Here is a 16,722-nt window from a genome sequence, read left to right as displayed (position 1 = left end):
CGAGAGTACGGGGCGGGCCAGGGGACAACGTCTCGCGCTCGCCCTCGCGCGGGGAGGTTGACTGGAGGCAGCGTCGCCACGTTGCTAAGCGACAGCCAGGAGCCGCTGCCCCAGGGGCTCGTGCCCCGCCGCCGGCCGCCTCATGGCGAAGTTCGTGCTGGCTGGTGAGAGACCCGCCCGCGCCCCCAGGGACTCCCCGCGAGCCGGGGACTCGAGGAGTCGGAGCGGGGGGTTCCGAGCTAGTTAGCGGGGACAGGGACACGGACACGGTATGGGAGCAGTTGGAGGGGCCAGGAAGGGGTAAGGAGCGGGGGAAGTTAGAGGGACAGGGAGGGGATATGGGGGCAGTTAGAGGGGCCAGGGAGGCCTATGGGGGCAGTTGGAGGGGATATGGGGGGCAGAGAGGGGTACAGGGCATTTGGAGGGGCATGGGGGAAGTTAGAGTGTGGGGACAGTTAGAGGGGCCAGGGAGGCCTATGGGGGCAGTTGGAGGGGAGGGGGAGGGAATATGGGGGGCAGAGAGGGGTATAGGGTAGTTGGAGGGGCATGGGGAAGTTAGAGCATGGGGGCAGTTAGAGGGGCTAGGAGGGGGCAGTTAGAGGGATCAGGGAGGCCTATGGGGGCAGTTAGAGGGGCTAGGAGGGGGCAGTTAGAGGGATCAGGGAGGCTTATAGGGGCAGTTAGAGGGAGAGGATATGGGGGGCAGAGGGGTTATGGGGCTAGTTAGAGGGGTAGAGAGGGGTTATGGGGCTAGTTAGAGGGGACAGGGAGGGGTATGGGGGCAGTTAGGGTAGGGAGGGGATTTGCGGGCAGCTCCATGCTCACTCAGTTCATATCCTTCGGGGCCCATATAGGCATGTTTCACATTCTGTAGTGTTTTGCCCAGCCTGGTTGTAAGGGAAGAGGCCTCATCTGCTCTCCCTGGGAGCCTGATACATCTCAGTGCCAGGAAGATTTCCCTTACGCTCAGACTAAATGTTGCCCTTCAGCACACTCATTATTGCAGGCCTTAGTCTTCCAAGAGTGGTCCATGATTACAGCATAGAGTGCCTATCGAATTGCCCTGTTCACTTGCACATGCATTTTGTATTTGCTGTCAAATCATGTTGCAAATACAGCTGATTTGCTGTCTACTATCAGACCTTGTCTTCATTCCATATTATTGGGTTTGGTTTCCTTTCTTCCATGGTTTACTAGTATTTTTGATTATTTTATATATTACTTCTTATTTTCTCAAATGAAATTTCATTTTGTTATGTTCTGGCTGTTTTTTTTAAATTACTCTGTGTCCAGGGGTAGCAGTAGCGTGAGGAGTATAAATCATAGAACTCTCAACTTGGTCTTGTTTGGAAATTACATATTTTTTTCTGTTGTGTCTCATTAATGAAGATATTAAGATAACAGTAAATATTACATCTTTGTTATTACACTTGCTTTATGGTTCATTAGCCAGTGTTCAGGACCAATAGCACAGTTCCTAGCTGAACTGATTTGAATATAGTTAAAGAGTAAGATTTCACAAGAAACTTTATCAAAATGGTTCACTAAAATTCAATATAGTACCTCTAACTCTTTCCCCCTCATTCATTAAGGTAATTGACTTCAATGGGATATAAAGTTAAGCAGGCACTTAAATGCAATCCTGAATTGGGATGTTTTCCTGACTGATGTTCAAGCATGTATATCATCCAGAAAGACTGATGTGTTCACATTTTTCAAGTCTTAGCTGTTCTTTACCAATACAGTAGAATATTGTTATTCTGCAGACTTACAATTTTTACAAGAAATGGTGTTGTCTTCCCATCTCAGCTAAAATTTAATAGCACAGAGAGAGCTGTAGTGATGTCACATATCACTACATCTTCATTACATTTACAAAATATGCTACAGAATATTTAGAGAAGGTCTACACTGTAATTAAACACCCATGGCTTACCCATATTAGCTGACTCAGGCTACAGGGCTGAAAAATTGCAGTGTAGAAGTTTGGGTTTGGTCTGGAGCCTGAACTCGGGGAACCCTCCCTCCTTGTGGGATCTCAGAGCCCAGGCTCCATCCCAAGCCCAGATGTCTACACTGCAGTTTTATAGCTCCGCAGCCCAAGCCGTGCAAGCTCAAGTCAGCTGACACAGGCTAGCTGCGAGTGTTTAATTTCAGTATAGACATACCCTCAGTAGTATATCATCGAGTATAGTCATACATAATCAAAATGGCACTTGACATATAAATGAACAGCATGCACTTTAATTCTGTATCCTTGCATTTTAAAAAACTGCTTTGTCACTTAGGTCCCTATCCTGTAAAGTTTCCCATGTGGGTAGACCCATATTGACTTCACTGGCGCTCCATGCAAGTGCAGTGAGTTCTACCTGTGCAGTGCACCTTGAAGGATTGTAGCCTAAATTATAAAATTCAATTATCCTGATTAGGGTCTCCCAGTCATTAGTGTGAGTTAGTTAGGTTCTGTTTTTTAAAGAGACTCTCTTTCTTCCGGATTTTCCAAGCTTCTTTTATTTTCTTGTTAAAGGCAGATTTTTTTAAAAAAAGAAAAAAAAAAAGAATTACAGTATCTTAGCTATTTCTGAGTCATCGTTAATTTCACCTCCCTCTTCATTTATTAATGGACCTTCTTCCTACTGCTACTATCACCCCCACTATATCCTCCTTATCCCCTTTAGAATTAAGCATGTGAATAAGTACTTTTGATGAACTGGAGTTTAGATGTCTTAGGTCCCTAAAATTTTCTTTCCTGGTATTTTAATATCCTTATACTACTACTGTTCTTGAGCCCACAGAAAACTGGTCCTGTAAAGTCCCCTCTCTTATTCCTTCTTTTGAATCAGAAGGACTTGTTTTTTCAAAATGTGTATCTTATGATGCTTTCATCAATCGAATTAATAAATTCTTAGAGTTATCATGCTAATTCCCTTATTTTCAGGTAAGGCAGACTGTCCATACTTTGTAAAGGCAGAACTTCTGGCTGACTATCTGCAGATTAATTTGCCTAATTTCAAAATACACAAGATTACTCAGCATCCTGACAAGTGGGAGGTAAGGGTATTTAATTCAGTTCATTAATAGATGCCCATGTGCTTTAGGCTGAGCATGGAATGTACCTCTGATCTGTACTGTGCTTCCTTTGTTGCGCATATTAGCACCACTTTCTGGCTCTGAAAACTACATGAGTGTCAGACACCACATTACTATTGTAGATAGTCTGGTAATCATTCTACCATCATATTTTGTATTATGATTTGCAAATGTCCCAGACTAAGATTGTATTTTGATATTAAAATGTTATTATTTCCTTCAGTGTACAAGTACCCGCTTAGCCTATTATATACTACTACTATGTGCCTATTTCAAATACAGTATATATTCCTTCTCATTCATTATTTGCTAATAAATCCGTGGAAAAGGAATTCTAGACTTCAACTTTATGTTACAGTGCCTGAAAGTATTGAAACTGAAAGCCCCATTCTCATTTACTCTAAGTTCCCTTTACAACACTTTTGTGGTGTCACATAGTCCTGTCAGAGTAAGGTGATCTCTCTCATTGTTTCCTTGTGCTTACCTCTCCGTCTGTTAGTATCCATCTGTTGTCTCTTGACTTAGACTGAGGTGTTTTTTGGGTATGTTTGTACATTGCCTCACCCAATGGGGTCCTGGTCCATACTTCTAAGTGCTAGAGTAATACAACAAATACATTGTTGTAATAGCAGCCTGCTGTAAAGTATGGTCAGTGTAAATGAGAATCTGTCACTAAGTGTGTGACTGTGCAATGGATAGTATCGGAAATGTCCAGCTGAAGATAATTTCCTTTTTATTGTGGCTGTAATATTCTAGATCATATCTAGATTAAGTCAAACTCATTAAGAGTCAGTATTATCAAACTATTTGATGACTTATTAAATCGATTTCCGCAAATGCTTCTAATCACCAATTAAACTAAATTGGTACACACCTAGTAGAGTGCAGCATAGTGAGTAGTAGCTGTAGGTGTATGGGTGACAGTAGTTACAAAACAACATTTGATAAAATGCTGTACATTACAGAAGCTACAGTAAACAACTAGACAACTCTTTCAGCCCATCTGTAAACCAGCTTGCATCATCTATTTCAAAGCAGTTGAAATAATATTTATTAATAAAAAGAGCTACCAAAAAGACAATGGAAAAAGACAGTTGCCTCCTTCAAGTTCTTCCTTACTGAAATGGTGTTTCTTGCATGTGTTACAGAAGAATTAAATCTCTTAAATGTAATTTCCTTTATTATCTAACTGCTGGTAGCTATTCAGGGTAATGTAATATCTTACCTGCAACAGAGAGACTAGGGGAAGTTACTAGAAAAAAATCCCAGAACTATCTCATGAGGCAGACAAAGCTATAAGAGAGGTTTTACTAATGGTATCACCTCTTAGAATTTACCAAGTTCACTGCTAAACCAGCTGAGCAATACTTTTCACAATGATATGATTAAGGAGACATAAGTAGGATATTTTGTTCTCATGCTAATTAATTCCTTGCACAATACATCACATCCATCTGGTTGGTAAGGTTCCTCTGTTTTTCAAATATTCACATTTGGGAGACCTGTGAAATATCCCACAGCTGTACATTTAGATGAGAATTACTATTTTACATTGGAAAGTACCAGCAGTAATATATAAATATTGCCTTTCTGCATGTGAAAAAAATTATTAAAACTGTTTTGGGTGTGTTGCCTATAGCAGTGGCTTCATGACATCTGTGAGAAGAATGGATGGAAACACAAACGCTCGCCGATTGTTTGGAGGGAATTGTTGGATCGGGGAGGGAAGGGCCTGCTTCTGGGAGGATTTAACGATTTTATGGAGTATGCCCAGGTAACAAAACTCTCAGTACTGCTAATCCACATTTTGCAGTCTTTTCTCATTCCTTCCTCCTTTTTGAGATGCTACATAGCATTATTTTATGTGGTAAAACTTAGTGGTGTTTGGGGCCATGCTCTGATTACTGAATATCCTTTCTTCATTGCGAGCATTACTATGGCATCACCTCGGACATGCTGAGTGAGCAGATGCTGAGAATTGCTGAAGAGAACTTGCAGACCCATATAGAAATTGAGAAAGAGGAGGAATATATTAAAAGTCTTATCAAACCCTTGCAGATCTGGATCAGCAGGTGAGAAAGCAAAAGCACAGTAATATTCATTCGGCTTTAGAATAATGCATTTCTTCTCAGTCTTCCTTCAGGTGATTAAATGAATGTTGGGCTTGCACATATACATTTTGTTATTTACTGAGGTATATAGGATTTTAAAGGAACACTTTACAAATTTATCTTTTTTTGTAAATTCTAAGCCTTAAAACACATAAAAGGGATATCAGAAGTTGGTGTTAACTAAATTTTAATGTAAATTAAAAAGCTTTTTTTTGTAAAACATTGTCCATAGCTGTAGTAATTTATTTAAAAAAATACTATAAATAAAGCACTAAATTGTTCAAATACATGCTGATTCGTTTACTTGGAATAGGTTGTATATAGTCAGTCATTTTTACTGCACTCATCACTATTGTTTATGGGCAGTCAGTAAATATTCCAGAAGGTATTTATGTTTTGTTTGCAGCTTCTAACCCACGCACCCCCAAACCCAATCTTTCTTGTGCCCTCTTCCCTCCCCCCTCTCCCTCCCAAAAAAACCTGGTAAGGTGATATGAACTTAAAGGGACACTTTTGGGCCAAATTTAGCCCCCAAATGACCTTTGGAAAAGGTTTACATATTTACAGTAGCAGAACTTAATAGAAATATTTTGATGAAATGTTTTATTTTAAAACAGAGGAAATTTTTACATGAATAAATATTCCCATATAGTGTTGGTAATCCAAACATTGCAACATTATGCTAATACATGAATAGCAAAAATGAAGTTTACTAGAAACAAAAGAAAAACTGATTAGTTTATTTACACTGTCCTCCATAACGGAAATGCAAAAAGGAAACAAGCAGCAAACAAGAGTAAATTAGACTTAAAAATTCTTGCACATTTCTTAATTTGTTGGATTTTTTTAAATATGATTTTTAAACCTGACAGTATACCTTTAAGTGAAAGGAAGCCTGATCTGTATTAATTTTTAACTTTTTGTTATGAAAGCAAGACTGAAATGATCTAAGGTAATAGATCATTTGAATATCAACTACAAGACTGAGTTCTTTGTACTGTAAAATGTATTCTAAAAATGGATGACAAACGGTAGTATTTACTGGTTAACAAAGATTTTCCATATCTAAATTTTCTCATCAGTGCATCAGCTCCTGCCTGCTACAACCTGATTCCATTATTGGCCAATGGAGAAGTGTTTGGGATGGCAACAGAAGTTAGCATCCATCTGCTCGACAGTAGCCATTACAAGGAAATTCTGCATGGTATTGTAATGGAGGCTCAAGACTTAGCATTCCCTCTCCTTCGCAGTGTCTCAATGCACACTGAATTAGAGGATGCCTTTGTTCAGGCTGATATTGTTATTTTGCTTGATGATATCCTCTTACAACACGAGATCCCATCACTGGAAGACTGCATCAGACAGGTGACTGAGCAATGTAAGGTGTACGGTTCCCTGATTGAGAAGAATGCCAACAGCAGTGTCAAAGTTATTGTGTCAGGAAAAACCTTTGTGAACCTTAAGGCATTAATGATTATGACATTTGCCCCATCTATTGATGGCCAGAATATTATCGCCATGGCAATGTTCTTGGAAAGTGCAGCTAAAGCTATGCTGGCCAGGAAACTGAATATGAATTCAGCAGGTGAGTAATTTGTACTCTTCAATATCAGTCACAATCTGGGAACTTCAAATCAGGATGCAGTTGGAGTATATGTAAAAACACAAGTACACCTATTACATCTGCAAATGTAGATATTTATAAATACAATGGGTGCACACATTTTTTGCAGGTGCAATCACAGCCTCTTTGAAGTTAATATGTTAAATATCCTATTATTTGGGGAATTGACCAGGTATTTCTTATTTTGGTGTTCACCAAAGCAGTTTGATATTTTATATAATTATCTTGTACAGGTCACCATTAAGACTAAGTGTCTAAGGCTTTAAAAGTAACATTACCATGTTTGCGATTTGTTAAATAGGCACTACAATATACACTAATGTATACAATAGCATTAGATATGTTAGAGTTCCTTCTTCAATTTGTGTCTGGGTTTCATACATTAAGGTTTTTTGTTATTGTAGCAATTTTGAGGTAAAATGACTCCTGCTACTAGGCAGTAGACATTTAAAACAATAACTTTCTGGTCACTTGTCATTATATATTCTTCTTTGTTACAGGAGTCAAAGATGTGATTGTTTGGGGTAATATCAGTGGCAATAACTACATTGATCTGTCTAAAGCAAAAGTTTACAGATATGATAGTGCTATCTGGGGTCCACCTAACTTTTCACGCCGTTTGCTGGACATGATCTATGATGGGTACAGTATACATTTATTTTTCATTTTGATCGTTTAAATGTTACCCTTTTAAAATCCATATCAACCTGAGGCTGCTCATGAATACATGGAGATTAGTATAATTAAAGATGACACTTTCTAGCATAATATTAAAGGGACACAAATCAACTTGAAATAGAGTCATTTCCCAAAAATGAGTGAAAGTAGTTTCATGAACTACATTTCTCTATTCCCTGCCAATTTTTGTGATTAAAAAGTAGGAAAATTGATTGTATAATTTTTTTTTTCTCTCCCACATTACCATGTAAAGGACTAGAGAAACAAGGAAAACTCACTATGAACCAGATTTTCAAAAGTATTTAGGCACTTAAAGAAGCATATAGGCACCTAGAGGGATTTTCAAAAGTGCCCAAGTGAGGTAGGCACCTAGGTCCAGATCCACAAAGGTGCTTAGGCACCTAAGTCCATTTTTACAAACCACAGCAATCCACAGCATCCTGCTCAACCCTGTAGGCTCCTAAACTCACTCAGTTACTCAGTGAGTATGTTTTTGCAGTTAACATTCTGAAAGTGCCTAGGTTTCTGCCTCTGGGTATGCACACTGCTACCTGACTCTAGGCATCCATGTGTGGACCTCCCACTTAAGCCCCAATACAATCCACAAACTGGGAGAAGATAGGCCCTCCTCCACCTAACTGGCACGTGGGGCCTCATTCAGTATGTATGCTCAGAGGCTGCCTAACTCCACACAAGACAGCTGGGGTAGAGAGGGAAGGACTTCCCTTAGACCCTAGCCATCTAAGTTAAAGGTTATTAATCTGGGATGTGAGGAGACGGGATTTGAACATGGATCTACCACCTCTCAGGAAAGTACTCACACCACTGGGCTACAGGAGATTCTGATGTGGGGCGCCCTCAATCTCTCCTGTTGAAATTATTCCATTTTAAATGAAAAAATTGACTATTAAAAGGGCCAGAGAGTGTGAGACTGACTCTGTAGCCCAATGGTCAGGACACTCACCTGGGAAATGGCAAACTCCTGTTCAGACCCCTTCTCCGCAGGCAGAAGAGGGACTTGAACTGGTGGTCTCTCACAGCCCAGGAATGGTCTAACCTCTGGGCTAAAGGTTATAAGAGGGAGCCTACTCCACTAGCTACCTTTGTATGGAGTTAGTCAGCCTCTAAGCTCATCTATCAAATAGGCCCTGCACTTGAATTAGGCAAAGGAGCACCTATCTTTCCTTGGTTCATGGATCACTAGAAGAAATAGGCAGCTATCTCCAGGAGAGTTGAGTGATCCTTAGGCTATACCACTCTCCTTCACATCTCCCACTGGTTAGGTTAGGCAGCTCCCTACCTAGCATACTAGGTTTGTGGAGCTCATGCTTATTGGGGTAGCCTCCAAGACCTCTTGCACTCGGTTCCCCCAAGAACTCAGGCACCAGTCTCACTCAGGTTTTGTGAATTTTTTTTGTTTTTTTTTAAATTTGGCATACAGCAAAGCTACACTGAGTTGATCAGACAAATGTAGCTGGTGAGTACAGGGTATATCATGCATCCAAAGTTACACAGAAACCCCCCTTCCTTTACATACACATTTACAAATCACATTAATTTACTATACACAGCATCATGTTTTGGTATTGGCTTTATTACTTTGCAGGAACCAATCATTGTACAGCATGCTCGGTCCACGTGCTGTCAGTGTTTGACTTACTCTTTACCTCACCTTACATTCCAGGCTTATTTTATACATTGTTGTCTTGTCCATTGTAAATGATTCCCTGGATGTTCCCCCTTATCTTAGTTAGTACAGACATTGTTTCCAGCCTGCTAATCCATTTACCTCCCTCATTTCTTGGGAGGCAGAATTAGGCCTCACTTCTGTCCAGTTACTCATGTCAAGTGAGGCCTACAATGCTAAGGTGCCTGTCTCCCCTCACGCATTGTACAGGGAGTCTTGGCACCTAACCCAGGCTTTGCGGATCACAGTGCTGTTCCTGTGATTTTCTAGGTGCCTAAAAGTTAGAGGCTTTGATGATCGTTGTCACAACATCTAAGTCCCTTTGAGGATCCAGGCCCTAATCTCTATTGACAAACCAGCTAAGGCATCTGTCTACATCTTTATGTGCCTAAATCCCTTTGAAAACCTGGCTTTATTAACTTGACAGCACTAGTCAAACAATCTGTGTTCTGAGGGGATCCTGCAGCCACAAGGGAGCAGCGGAGATGTTATGATCAAGGTTTTGCAGATTCAGCACATTCCCCTGATTACCTCCACCAAAAGGGCCTTATGGAGTCCCCACTACAGTTTAGAATGCTGAAAGAAGGCATTTGAATAAATGACCTGCACCACTCTTCGCCTCCGACAACCAGGCCACTTTTACCTCTGTGCTTTTATCTATAGCTGTAGGTGACTAGCTTTAAGCACTCAAGATTGAATTAGTCCAGCGGTTCTCAAACTGTGGGTTGGGACCCCAGAGTGGGGCATGACCCCATTTTAATGGGGTCCCCAGAGCTAGCTTACATTTGCTGGAACTTGGGGCTGAAGCCCGGGGCCAAAGCCAAAGCCCAAGGGATTCATCCCTGGGCATCGGGGCTCAGGTTACAGGCCCCCTGGCTGGGGCTGAAGCCCTTGGGCTTCGGCTTTGACCCCTACCTTGCGTAGGCAATGGGGCTTTGTCTTTGGCTCCCCACCCAGGGCAGTGGAAATCAGGCAGACTCAAGCTTTGGTACCTTCTCCTGGGGTCGTGTAGTAATTTTGCTGTCAGAAAGGGGTCATGGTGCAGTGAAGTTTGAGAACCCCTGTTTGAGAACTGTATTGGTCCATACTGACATCTCCGACTGTCTTTCATTCTTATTTAATCTAGAAGACTACCTGATCTTGAGTCTTCCATAGTGATATTTAAAAATCTCTCCTTTCTTGATGGCAGCAACTGGGTGCGTTCAGAATTTGTGTCTGTACTGAGTTCCCTGGAGCATCACTGCTTAGGAATGTCACCTGCTCATGTAATAGCTACTGTGCTGAGATACTGGTATCAAGACTCTCCTCCCGGGGAGATTGTCTCAATGGGAATACTCAGCGAAGGTAAATTTCTATTTGTAGTTCACATATACTGAGAAGATTTCTCTTTACCTTCCTTCAGTAAGCGTAATAGTAATTTTTGTATTCAGATCTTTAACAATTTTCAATTAAATCATGATTCTCTGAGTATAACAATTTTCTTAATACAAGAGCTTCCAAATCTAAGAAATGATTCTACCAAGAACCTAGAATGTTGTATGTAATTTTGTGAGATGCATGTAAAAAGTACTCAGGTGTTTTTGTGGTTTCATTTTCTTTTCCCTCTAGTTTAACCCACTAATTCAATTGATTTTATGTAGTCACTGCTTTGTGGAAAGGATTTTTATATTCTTTAGTGATTCTTTGGGCTACATTTTGAAAGAATGTCCTTTAACTGTGATTATGAGTCCAAATACATTTAGTAATATTTTCATAAGTGCCATTTAAAGCACAGATGGAAATAAGGAATTTTGCATACCTAGTGTTAAGTAAGGTACACAATGATTTTGTGGATTTCTAATTAAAACTTGCAGTCATGATAAATCAGGGAGTTCAGTGTTCTTTGTATTGTAAACTGAGAAAGGCAATAATCTGTTTATTTTAAGGTTTTACACTGCTACTCACCACTACCGTATTTGAGCACATCATTGTGCGTTTTAATCAGAAAGAAACATGTTTTGGGGGCATTTTTTCTTTAGGTCAATTTTGTATCCCTGAAGGGATTATCTTCTCCATGCCTGTGAAGTTCCAAGATGGTAGCTGGGAGGTCATTACAGAAACAGAAATTGATGAAGAAACTCAAGAAACTCTGAAGCATTTAGCCCATGATCTGATACAGGTGATGTATTATTTCTATCCAACAATCTATGGGTGTGTCACAGGGTGCTCTACTCACTGCTTGGAAGCGCCTCCTCCTGGCTTCTTCTGGGATTAACACTGACAGGCCAATGCCCCTTCCTGCGGTTGCACTCTGCAGCCTCTCTCTCCAGCTTCCTCTTTGTGACTCAGTCCTCCAGTCAGGTCACTAAGTGGTTCACCTTCTGAACTATCAAAATCTTTCCATACCAACAGCCTCAGGAAGTTCCCCAGTGGCTAGTAGGGGAACCCTGGCCCGCCAACTACTTTGGATTCCAGTCCAGAGACCTATCTCTAGCAACCATAGCCTGCTCACTTCCAGACCATGTTGCTCTTTCCCAGACTCCTTCCTACATCTTTCTACTTCTTAGCTCTACCTTATGGCTCCCTCCTCCCAGGGCATAACTGTAGGCTACATAGCATTGTAGCCTCAAATACACCTCCCTACTCTCAAGGAGTGACAGCAGACTACTCCCCTGCAGCCCCTTTCTGCTGCCAGCTTCCTGGCTTTATCCTAGGCCCTCCTTTTCCTTTTCAGATGGGTGCTGTCATCATTCAGGGGATTAATTAGGCCACCTAATTCCCCTCAGCTGTGGCCTAGCTGGTTAATTGGCCCTTTCTCAGCCTCATTAACACTTTCCAGGCTGGTATGGGGTGAACACCCCATCAAAGGTTGTATTATAGTTTTGGATGCTGAGACCCATCTGCCAAACGAGACCCCTACAAAATGCACACATACTGTTGAATATACAAAAATCTCATAGTGGCATGTGTAAACTAGCATTTATGTATACAGATTGGGCAACTGAGCAACTAATTGCCTATTAGCACATATTAATAATAGTTAACATGAGCCAATACAGATTTTGCACCCACAAGTTTGTGTGTTTTGTACTGTGCAGGACAGAAAATTATGCCTTAATTTTCCAGTTGCATTCTGAGTGGCTGATTGGACCATTTTGTTTTGGCTTTACCATATTTATGATAGTACCATGGCACACTGACTGTCCGCTGGTATGACTGTGGTGTGCCATATGTGCAAATACTGAAAGTTTTTTCAAATACTGGGTTTTTTCAAAGCCTAGAATTTCTCATAAAACACAAAATAAGCTAACAGCAATTTCTTTTCAGTGTTTCATTCACAATAAGTTGAAAATTTTTATTAATGTTGAATACAAGAGGACTGATCTCAAACACTTCACTTTAACATCATTCATTTTTTTTCCTTTTTAGTCATGTTAATAGTACAGAGGGGGTATCTTCATCACATTTTAAATTCGTGCTAGAAATTGTATTTGTTGTAAATAGTATATGATAATAAAGCTCTCTTTCTCATGTAGGAAAAACAAGTTGCACTAGGAGAAATACCTGAAATGCGTCCATATAAAGGTAAAACCATTAATAGGAAACATTGGTTTAAAGCTGTGTCATATAACAGAGGACATAAAATAAGATTTTGAGGGGGATTTAAAGTAATGGGTGTGATGATTGGGTTGTATGATTATTTTTCTTTTTCAATGAATTAAAATTCTGCCTTCTGGATTCCTGAAGTTATTTTAAGTGCTGGTATTAAGGGTCCTGATCCTACCATACTGTTGTAATCTCATAGCCCTTAGAGAGTGCAAGACTGGATGGTGGCAGTCATGTTTTGGTTTGTTGATCTTCTAGCATTCAGAGACTATGAACATCATCACTTGAGTTGGGATGTAGAATTTATATCTTGTCATTGTTTAATATTGAACATTAAGCCTCTTTCCATATTGAAATGACTAATTGGAAAATACTTTTGCCATATGTCTTGGTTAATGTTTTTGAAGCCACTCTGGTATATCATGGGCTCTTTTGGCCTCTTTGTTAACCACCTGCCATTAAAAAAAAAGGGAGGGGAACCGCAGATGCAGAAAGGGCTGTTGTAAATGTGAATTTGAATCTTTTCATTTGGATGTTTTTTACAGAAACTGCATTTAATGGCTTCAATCTGCTAGCGCTTCTAGAAGAGGAAAACTTTCAAACATCCCCAAAGGGTAGGCTAATAAACATGATAGTAGCCCCAATTATTTCAGGGAAGTTAAATCCAATATTTCACTGTTACATCTTGTCACTTCCTCAGGAGGTCCCAATTACAAGAAATGAGAGATCTTTTATACCAGCACTAAATTATTGATCCACTTGGCTTCACTTAAAGTAAAATTCCTAGGTTACCATGATAGAGTTCAAGTGCATAACCACATAAACCGAACCCTATCAATACTTACAGAAAATTCAGTATCTCTTCTCTACTTTGGGAGTTTGAGAGATGAACAGGATTCGTTTGGCGGGACCTGCAAACCACATCACAATGCCATGACAAACTCTTGAGCCTTCCCCAATCTATTTTTCCCATCCACAATACAAGGCCAAGTCCTAATCCACTTCTTCCAATGCTTCATTTCCCACCAGTTTTGCTACTTGGATTCTCTGCCCTGTCACTTCAGGATGATTACATTAGGGAAAAAAGAAAGAGCATCCATTAAATTTGAAAATTTCCTAACCTGAAAGCTGTGTGTTCTTGGGGTTTATTCTGTTTTCCCTTTTTTTTTCTCCCCTTCCTTCCATCTCCAAGTTTTATTTTCTTAGCTACCATTCCATGTTCTCTTTTTTCATCTTTTTAAACTACAATTCTCTCTCAATTTTAGTTTTTACTCTTTCCATGTCTCCCTCCCTCTTCCTTTGTGTCATTTCCCTTTCTCACAATCCCTCTCTCCCTGGATTCTTCTCATTTCCACTGAGTTTCTCCTATCTTATTTCTCAGTCCCCCAAATCTCTTTCCTCTTGGGCCTGGTCTACACTACGAGTTTAGGTTGAATTTAGCAGTGTTATCTTGATTTAACCCTGCACCCGTCCACAAGACGAAGCTCTTTTTTTTTTGACTTAAAAGGCTCTTAAAGTCGATTTCTTTTCTCCACCCCTGACAAGGGGATTAGTGCTGAAATTTGCCTTGCCAGGTCGAATTTGGAATACTGTGGATGCAATTCGACAGTATTGGCCTCCGGGAGTTATCCCAGAGTGCTCAGTTGTGACCGCTCTGGACAGCGCTGTCAACTCAGATGCACTGGCCAGGTACACAGGAAAAGGCCTGCAAACTTTTGAATCTCATTTCCTGTTTGGCCAGCGAGGCGAGCTCACCTGCACAGGTCACCATACAGAGCTCATCATCACAGGAGTCCCAGAATCACCGAAGAGCTCCAGCATGGACCGAACGGGAGGTACGGGATCTGATCGCTGTATGGGGAGACAAATCCATTCTGGCAGAACTCGGTTCGAAAAGACGAAATGCCAAAATATTTGAAAAAATCTCCAATGGCTATAACAGGGACCTGCAGCAGTGCGGTGTGAAAATTAAGGAGCTCAGGCGAGCCTACCAAAAAACCTGAGAGGCAAATGGCCACTCCGGTTCAGAGCCACAGACATGCCGCTTCTGTGATGAGCTGCATGCCATTCTAGGGGGTGCAGCCACCACTACCCGAACCCTGTGCTTTGACTCCGTCCAAGGGGTGGGAGGCAACGGGGAAGCAGGTTTTGGGGGCAAGGAAGATGATGAGGAGGAGGAGGTTGTAGATAGCTCACAGCAAGGAAGTGGAGAAACTGGTTTCCCCAACAGCCAGGATCTGTGTATCACCCTGGACCCAGTATCCCCCGAATCCACCCAAGGCGGGCTCCCGGACCCTGAAGGCAGAGAAGGGACCTCTGGTGAGTGTACCTTTGTAAATATTATACATGGTTTAAAAGCAAGCGTGTTAAATGATTAATTTGCCCTGGCATTCGCGGCCAGTACAGCTACTGGAAAAGTCTGTTAACGTGTCTGGGGATGGAGCAGAAATCCTCCAGGGACATCTACATAAAGCTCTCCTGGATGTATTCCCAAAGTCTTTGCAAAAGGTTTCTGGGGAGGGCAGCCTTATTCCGTCCTCCATGGTAGGACACTTTACCACGCCAGGCCAGTAGCACGTAGTCGGGAATCATTGCAGAACAAAGCATTGCAGCGTATGGTCCCGGTGTTTGCTGGCATTCAAACAACATCCGTTCTTTGTCTCTCTGTGTTACCCTCAGGAGAGTGATATCATTCATGGTCACCTGGTTGAAATAGGGTGGTTTTAGTAAGCGGACATTCAGAGGTGCCCATTCCTGCTGGGCTGTTTGCCTGTGGCTGAACAGAAATCTTCCCTGCTGTTAGCCACGCGGTGGGGGGAGGGGTAAAGCAATCATCCCAGAAAATTGGGTGTGTGTGTTTGTGTGGGAGGGTTAGTTGGGTTTCTGCTGCACGTGAACCCGGAAACCGCAGCCCCTCGTTTTAAATTGCCAACCCATTTTTAATGGCCAACCCAATGGCTACTTTGTATGGGAAATGAGGGCACTGCTGTTTGAAACCATTCCCACATGTAATGAAGGTTAAAGAAGCCAAAAGACTGTGACTTACCATGGCTGCCTGCAAGGCGAATTCTGTTGCCCAGCCCTGCGTGAGTGATCTCTCACACCAAACCGGCATATCCTCAATAAGAGGCAAAATGTGACCTTGTAATGAAAGCACATGTGCTATGTAATGTTAACAGCAAAGTTTACTTTCAAAGAGTGTACCCATTGTTCTATAAAATGTGTCTTTTTAACTACCACTCTCCCTTTTTTTTTTCCTCTACCAGCTGCGTATGTTTCTCCTTCCCAGAGGCTAGCGAAGATTAGAAGGCGAAAAAAACACACTCGTGATGAAATATTCTCTGACCTCATGCTGTCCTCCCACACTGACAGAGCACAGCAAAATATGTGGCGGCAGACAATCTCAGAGTGCAGGAAAACACAATATGAGCGCGAGGAGAGGTGGCAGGCTGAAGGTGGTAGGTGGCGTCAGCTTGCTGAAAGAAGGCAGGAGTCAATGCTCAGGCTGCTGGAGGATCAAACTCATATGCTCCAGCATATGGTTGAGCTGCAGGAAAGGCAGCAGGAGCGCAGAGCGCCTCTACAGCCCCTGTGTAACCAACCGCCCTCCTCCCCAAGTTCCACAGCCTCCTCACCCAGACGCCCAAGAATGCGGTGGGGGGGGGGGGGCCTACGGCCACCCAGCCACTCCACCCCAGAGGATTGCCCAAGCAACAGAAGGCTGGCATTTAATAAGTTTTAAAGTGCTGTGTGGCCTTGTCCTTCCCTCCTCCACCACCCCACGCGGTGCTTCCCTCCTCCACCACCCCTCCCGGGCTACCTTGGCAGTTATCCCCCTATTTGTGTGATGAATAAATAAAGAATGCATGAATGTGTAGCAACAATGACTTTATTGCCTCTGAAAGCGGTGATCGAAGCGGGGAGGGTGCTTAGCTTACAGGAAAGTA

General features: G+C 41.9%; 1 protein-coding gene across 10 annotated transcripts in view; it reads left to right on the top strand.

Annotated features, from left to right (window-relative positions):
* Positions 1 to 35: 35 nt before the first annotated feature.
* Positions 36 to 16,722, top strand: part of MDH1B (malate dehydrogenase 1B) — a 33,791-nt gene continuing 17,104 nt past the window's right edge. For 4 of the 10 annotated variants that reach the window (XR_012154370.1, XM_073306583.1, XM_073306584.1 and 1 more), the window contains exons 1-10: positions 62 to 164; positions 2,939 to 3,051; positions 4,730 to 4,864; positions 5,020 to 5,162; positions 6,284 to 6,786; positions 7,326 to 7,467; positions 10,380 to 10,534; positions 11,209 to 11,348; positions 12,706 to 12,754; positions 13,321 to 13,389. Coding sequence is in view for 8 of the 10 variants with exons in the window: in XM_073306583.1 (XP_073162684.1) it covers positions 143 to 164; positions 2,939 to 3,051; positions 4,730 to 4,864; positions 5,020 to 5,162; positions 6,284 to 6,786; positions 7,326 to 7,467; positions 10,380 to 10,534; positions 11,209 to 11,348; positions 12,706 to 12,754; positions 13,321 to 13,389 (1,471 nt within the window). In the remaining 2 variants the exon portion in view is untranslated. Of the gene's footprint in view, positions 165 to 2,938; positions 3,052 to 4,729; positions 4,865 to 5,019; positions 5,163 to 6,283; positions 6,787 to 7,325; positions 7,468 to 10,379; positions 10,535 to 11,208; positions 11,349 to 12,705; positions 12,755 to 13,320; positions 13,390 to 14,320; positions 15,095 to 16,041; positions 16,645 to 16,722 lie in introns of those variants that run through there. The other 6 variants (XR_012154369.1, XM_073306580.1, XM_073306586.1 and 3 more) reach the window with 6 other exon arrangements.

Source organism: Lepidochelys kempii, chromosome 11 (assembly GCF_965140265.1).
Source record: "Lepidochelys kempii isolate rLepKem1 chromosome 11, rLepKem1.hap2, whole genome shotgun sequence".
Lineage (NCBI taxonomy): Eukaryota > Metazoa > Chordata > Testudines > Cheloniidae > Lepidochelys > Lepidochelys kempii.
The sequence above is the reverse complement of the archived record's forward strand: the minus strand, read 5'-3'. Positions and strand labels throughout refer to the sequence as shown.